Below are 2,631 nucleotides of genomic sequence, written 5' to 3'. Positions count from 1 at the left end.
GCCATCGAGAGCGGCGCGGGCGCTAGAGCGCCGCCGCAAGCGTCTTAAAGGAGCTGGGTAGAGTAGGGGCGTTGGGACCTTCAGCGCCTTGGACCCAGTTCTCGCTGTGGGCGTGGGACCTTGAAGCACGGGCAGCTGGTCGAGCCCTCCCACCAGCGAGGCTGTCGGGAAGCAGCAGGAACGACCGAGTCCCTAAGAAAGACCGGAGACCGAATCTGCGGACGCGTCGGCCTCACGGCCCGGGGGAGATGCTCGGCAACGTCGTGACTCCCCGGGCTAAAAGCCGTATACAGGGCGAAGGGGGAGGAGATGCGTGGCTTTTGGGGGAGAGGAACGGGCCTTAGAAGACAAACGGGCGGGAGGACCGTGTGACACCGTCTATGTTGTTCCTCCTAGTCCCTCGGGGGTCTCGGGCGACTGAGTTCCTTTGGGAGGCTGTTTAGGCAAGAAGGGAAGTTCAGACAGGCCTCTTCCTGCATTGACTGATTTTCAGGGGCATACAGCTCAGAATAGCCAATGTACCGAGGTACACGTTTCCGGGTGGCATAGACCTTTACCCTTCAAACTCAACCAAGTTCATCTCGGTAGTTTCCCATCTGTTGGCTTCCTCTCCCTGCCCTGTGGCCATAATCACCCCCATGCGTGCGTACTGAGTTGTGTCTGATCCTGCGACCCCGTGGACTGCCCAGGCCCCTCTGTCCATGGGATTCTCCAGGCAAGAACAGTGCAGTGAGTTGCCATTTCCTCCTCCAGGGGATCTTCCCGACCCAAGGATCGAACCTGCGTCTCCAACTTCTGCATGGCAGGTGGGTTCTTTACCACTGCGCCACCCGGGAAGCCCTGTAAAGCCCCAGCCGTCCTGTAATCAGAGTTGAGATGACTTTCCCTTGTCGCAAGCATCGAATAAGTCTTTTCAGTTTTTAACAAGCACCTTGTGCACTTTTTTTCTTTATAGGTTAGTGGTTTGTGTATTGGAGTCATCAGGAAATTAGAAATGAATGTGGCCCCAGCCCCCTTGTCCAGAGATGCTGGCCTAGCAGTCTGGGCTGCAGCTCGGGTGTGGGGATTTACACGCTCCACAGGCATTTCTGTTGGGCAGGCAAGTTTGTGAGGCTGCTTGGGAGCAGAGTTTGCCCGTGTCAGGACCCACGGGCCGGAAGTGTTTGGAGGAGGGGTGAGAGCAATAGTGCTGAGGCCGACTGTACTAGTCTCTGCTCCTGTTTTGTTAACCCCTCACCCCAGCAGAATTGCCAGTTCTGTTTTGAAATTTCTGAACATCGTATTGAAGGGTGATGGACTTCCAGAAGGCACAACACATCCGTGTAGCCATCAGGAAGCTCAAGAAAACAATGGTCACCAGTCTCTACAACACCCCCCTGTACCCTGACACTGTAGTTTTGCTGCTTTTTGGTGCTTCCTGTATATGGTGCAGGGCCAGGCCTAGGTCTGCGGGAGTCGTCTGTGTGTGGGTGGCACTTGGGCATTGTCTGCTCTCTGGTGTTTCAGTACATTTGAATGAGTGTGTGTGTGTGTGTGTGTGTGTGTGCCGCTCAGTTGTGTCTGACTCTGAACCCCATGGACTGTAGCCCGCCAGCCTCCTCTGTCCAAGGGGATTTTCCAGGCTAGAATACTGGAGTGGGTTGTCATTTCCTCCTCCAGAGGATCTTCAGGACACAGGGATTGGCATCTCCTTCACGGCAGGCACATTCTTTACCACGGCGCCACCTGGGAAGTCTGTTGTGAATATACCGTGTTTATCTCCAGCAGAGCCTGTGTGCTGCGCTGATTTCACCCTTGTCACCCTGTGACCCCACACAGGAAAGACACTGTTGTGACCAGTTCCATCTGTGAAGGACAGGCAGTGACTGTCCCAAGGTCAGGAGAGGTGAGGGGAGGCCCCTAAGATCTTGTCCGCCCTTGCACTTCCCTCCATGTGCACTGTAGCCACACCCAGAAGAGCTTTCGGTCTCCTCAGTTATTCTTGGAAGATTGTACACCCATACTTAGTATCAGTGGCTTTCAGTTCCTGGGACCTGCATGTCCTCTTGCCTGCTTAGTTTCCTGGAGTAGGTTTCTGGGCGGCTGTGCGACAGCTTGTGCTAACACATGCCGTCTTGATAGGCAATGTGGGTAGTAACAGTTGTGTAGAAGCTGACACTGGACACCACCAACCACCACCACCAGGAGAGAGGATAGTGCATTGTGAGACAAGCTGAAAGCAGATGGCCATGTGGACATGAGCTGAGCTGCACACGGAGGCGCGAGTGACAGATCACGGGGCGGTTCCATGTGCACAGCATGTGAACATGCACACAGCAGCATGAGTGACAGATCATGGGGCGGTTCCATGTGCACAGCTTAAACGCACCAGACTCAGGGTTCCATCATGAAGGGATCCACGCCTTTGTGGTGAGTCCATGAAGACAGCAGAGGTGGATCCTGGGGATGGTGCGAGCAGACCCCAGTGCTATGGCTGCACCTTCCCCAGCCTGGCCCAGGTGCTGGGTCGGCCTGTGGGGGCAGCCAGTCCAGCAGACCCCTCTCCATCCCCTTCCCTGCCTGAGTCCTGGTTCCATCACTGTCCATACCCTGGTCCCCGCCCATGTTCCTGCCCTGGTTGAGGCTGGGGCT

General features: G+C 55.8%; 1 protein-coding gene across 1 annotated transcript in view; it reads right to left on the bottom strand.

The window, feature by feature from the left end:
* The window catches only part of LRRC47 (leucine rich repeat containing 47), an 18,693-nt gene that overhangs the window by 11,269 nt on the left and 4,793 nt on the right, over nt 1-2,631 (bottom strand). The window contains exon 3 of the mRNA XM_010850206.1: nt 237-339. Coding sequence (XP_010848508.1) covers nt 237-339 — 103 coding nt within the window. The remainder of the gene's footprint in view (nt 1-236; nt 340-2,631) is intronic.

This window comes from Bison bison, unplaced genomic scaffold, assembly GCF_000754665.1.
Source record: "Bison bison bison isolate TAMUID 2011002044 unplaced genomic scaffold, Bison_UMD1.0 scf7180017864289, whole genome shotgun sequence".
Lineage (NCBI taxonomy): Eukaryota > Metazoa > Chordata > Mammalia > Artiodactyla > Bovidae > Bison > Bison bison.
This window is presented reverse-complemented; position numbering and strand designations above follow the sequence as displayed.